The sequence below is a fragment of the Eucalyptus grandis genome, chromosome 8 (assembly GCF_016545825.1).
Source record: "Eucalyptus grandis isolate ANBG69807.140 chromosome 8, ASM1654582v1, whole genome shotgun sequence".
In the NCBI taxonomy this organism is placed as follows: Eukaryota; Viridiplantae; Streptophyta; class Magnoliopsida; order Myrtales; family Myrtaceae; genus Eucalyptus; species Eucalyptus grandis.
Window position 1 is genome coordinate 60926196 of NC_052619.1, and position 3603 is coordinate 60929798.

Consider the following 3603-nt stretch of genomic DNA (forward strand, 5'->3'; position numbering starts at 1 on the left):
GCCATGGGGTGTTTCTGATGTTTCTGATGCATTCTTGTGTGAGATTGTGCTTCAAGAAAGAGGGAGCTCTTTCGAAATCACCAAGTCGCCCGTCGGTAGAATTTCTGAGCAAGCCGTATGGACGTGTGTGCCTGTTCTTTATCTTGACTGGAAGCAGTTTTTTCTCAGTGGACATGCTCTCATGGAGTCCACCATAACCAAGATTGGTGGGAGAAGCAGACATATTCAACATGCGAAGACTGATTCAGTTGGATTAACTCGGTCATACTTTTCAAGGAAAGTCCCCCCACGCACAGTTTCCCCACATTAATCTTATGTATGACCGATTTTGTTTAACAATTATCTAGAAATATAAGTGACCGTTCGACAAAGCCAGGTTCAAGATTCAGGTCTGATGTATTGTCCAGTGAGTCTACCCATAGCATAGAAATGTGTATATAAGCGTTCGGGCTGGCCTGATTCAGGGTCAGGCAAGCTGAGTTTTCTCATGTAAAGACATTGCCCAAACTCACCCATTTACCTTTCGGGTCGCGAGGGCTGCCCAGTGCGAGGCCGCCCTCGCGACCACTAGTGAGGTGGCCAGCGAGGTCCGGCGAGGTTGGCCTCGTCGGTCGTTGCCTCTGGCCGGTCGCTTAGGTCCAGTGACTGGTTGGAGGAGGGGAAGGAAAAAAGAAAAAAGAAAAAAAGAAAAAATTCTAAAATATAAAAATATTATTAAAAGTTGTCAATGTTAGCATCGATTAGGCCACGTCAACCGATCGGCATCCAGTAAGAAAATCCGGCCAAAATTGACCGAAAAAAAGACCTGAATCGACACTAAATAAAAAGAATACAACGAAAATTATTATTGAAATTCAACTAAACTAGCGTTACAACACCCTGCGAATTCATTAAATTTTGAAGAAAGCAAGAATACAATGATAATTTTCTCTTAAGATCATGATACAAAAATATTGAGAATACTTACAAAGAAAAAAATTATTTTTCTTTTTCTCTTTACTACACTCATTCGCGTTTTTTCCTCCTTTTGGCAGTCACAGCCTCTCCTTTTCTTTTCTCTCTACTTTCTTCTCAGCCAATTCGCTGTTGCTGCCGCTCTCTAAAGTTGATATGTGAGGTGTAACTCTTAATATAAAAGCAAAAGTAAAAGAAGAGATTTTAAAAACCCTCAATAAAAAAGTGCGGCTTCCCCCCTAGACCAACAAATGAAATGACCATCAGTTTAAAGGGCACCAGATCTGCAAAGACGAAACAGAGCTGGCCCCATCACCAATCGATATCGTCTTTTCCAGTCATGCCATGGAAAGGGGCTCGTGCATATCGTGGAAAATGGACCGAATATCCCTAATATATTCCCATGGCATCACATCATAACCAGCATCCACATTTTCTACATAATAAGAAAGACGGAAATATCGGGAATCCCGAGGCTCAATCTGGAGTTCAAATTTTGAAGAGAAGTAGTAAATCGAATGGAACTAATTTTACTAGAAAAAATGCAAGTCATCGAGTAGTGTACACAGCAAAAAGAGTTACCGGGCCGAGCAAACTATCAAGGATTACCGTAACCTAAAAATCTCATCTCGAAACCCTAATTCTTAATAATACGTCGGACCTCGCAAAAGCTCGGATAAATTTAAGTAATAAATCATATCCGCACGAGAATGTGGATAACGTATTTAAAGATAACATCCCTAATGTCATAGGAAGGAAAAGAAAAATCATACTTGAGCATTATTATAATGGACAAACCAGGCAAGCTTCCGAAAAATCGCTTTCACATGAATAATGCTACTTTCCTGAACCATGTCGACTCCACCATCTAGTAGAATCGTACGATGGCTCTATTTATTTACCGCGTGAACTTTATCTTTTCTCACCATCAATAATGCAACTTCATCTTTCCAGACGGCCAATGATGCACTTGCACGTACCATACTTTTTTGTTTTGATTGGTAACTTTGGGAACAATAATGCACTTCAGTACAATTATTTGTACCCCAGTCATCTCAATTCGATCTCCACAAAACCATTAGACACAGCTTCAATGGGAAAAGAGTTACCTAGAAGACGCTAAGAAAAGCGCCCATCTTTTTATTACAAGATCAGTCGACGATCGTAAGTAAGTACACGCAAGGCATAGCAACTAGAACTCTCTATCGATCACACACTGATTCGGATTACGAAAATCCCCTAAATCAGCAGGTCACGAACACGTAGTTAACCGTAATATAGCCCGCATGATATCCTTCCTTCGTCGTGTCTAGCATTCGGAACACCTTGGCGTCCAATTTCAGCCCTCCGTCGCTACAAGTGTCGACGATCCGCACCGTCGCTTTGGACCCGGTTTTCGCATTCGTCACCTGCGGATATGATGGAACACAATGAATAATCGCATTTCAGGAAAGGATTTTACTAGAGAAGAGGAACTTCTATTTGGCATGAGGGTCTGAAATCGGACTAAACGAAAAGATTAGTTGGGGGCGTTTCTCACGTTCAAGCATTTGCCGCAAGCATCTTGCCCGGTCGGCCCGGCCGGGCCGCAGAACCCGGTCCACCCCCACTTCTGGAGCCACGCCATCGACTGGTTCGCGTACCATGGGGCGCAGTACGCGTGCACGGCGTTCAAGTCCCAGTTGTTCTCCACGGGGTTGTAGTAGTGGTACCTCGCCTTGACGCTGGAAGCGCTCTGAGCAATCGAGACTCCGACAACGCAAGCCAAAGCCACCAAGAAGAGCCGAAACTTGTGATCACCCTCCATCTCCTTCTCTCTCTTTCTGCCCTTTGATACTTCTTTGAGATTTCGCGAGCAGGAGGAATGGAGATTTATATAGGAGGGGACAAGAAGTGGAAGATTACCAGGTTGCCCTCGTGATCAGGAACATTTTAGGGCCGCCAGACGTGGGGGTAACTTCGATTTTGATGGCGACAACCTAGGCGGTTTCTTGGGTTCGTGCAACTTTACCAAAAGGAAATAGCTTTGGACTCCTTTTTTACTTTCACACGACGCGACATTCAGACACGCGCGTGAAGGAAGGGATTGACTTGGGTTCGTTGGGTGTGCTTGAATCGTGGGCACGCGATTCAATGGATCGGACGGCTCCTCGGTTTGATCTTCGTGCACGAATGTCTTGAGCATAGTGTGGATGATTCGGGGGGGTTCTTGAATTCTCCACACATTACGCAAGCAGTGATATGACAAGGTGAAGAAGTCAAAAAAACGATGGGGAGCATCCCATTTTCGTCGGTCTTTGATTCTTCTGGGAAAAGGAATTGGTACGAGGTGGGAAATATACAAATACATCAAGGAGATTTCTCGTCGAAAACTTAGGTCATGTGATCATACTTGAAAGTTGATTAATTTAAAAAAAAAAGGGAGTAAAGGAGTAAAGTTAAGTGCATCCCAATTACGTAGTGCCATAGAAAAGGAGAAAGATTGGGATCGGAGGTCCTTTGTTCACAACGATTGGATAGCGGCTAATACATGGAGCATAACAAAGGGTTATCTTAAAAGCCAAATTTGGTACATTTGGGAGAAAATTTAGGGCAACATACGCGCGTATCATCATAACTTGACTAGGATCTTCTAGCTAACATTAGAGA

General features: G+C 43.5%; 1 protein-coding gene across 1 annotated transcript; it reads right to left on the reverse strand.

Moving 5' to 3' along the window:
* Positions 1–2043: 2043 nt before the first annotated feature.
* LOC104415428 (pathogenesis-related protein PR-4) lies at positions 2044–2812 on the reverse strand. The gene is made up of 2 exons (XM_010026711.2): positions 2495–2812; positions 2044–2363 (listed from the first exon to the last, which is right to left on the reverse strand). Exons 1-2 carry the CDS (start codon positions 2759–2761, stop codon positions 2199–2201), a joined length of 432 nt encoding a protein of 143 aa, XP_010025013.1. The 5' UTR covers positions 2762–2812; the 3' UTR covers positions 2044–2198.
* Positions 2813–3603: the final 791 nt, after the last annotated feature.

Excerpts from the sequence above, each read along its gene's own strand:
- LOC104415428 (XM_010026711.2), bottom strand. The coding sequence starts at position 2,761 with ATGGAGGGTGATCACAAGTTTCGGCTCTTCTTGGTGGCTTTGGCTTGC. Across the intron at positions 2,364-2,494 it reads CTTGCGGCAAATGCTTGAAC|GTGACGAATGCGAAAACCGG; the intron begins GTGAGAAACGCC and ends TCATATCCGCAG.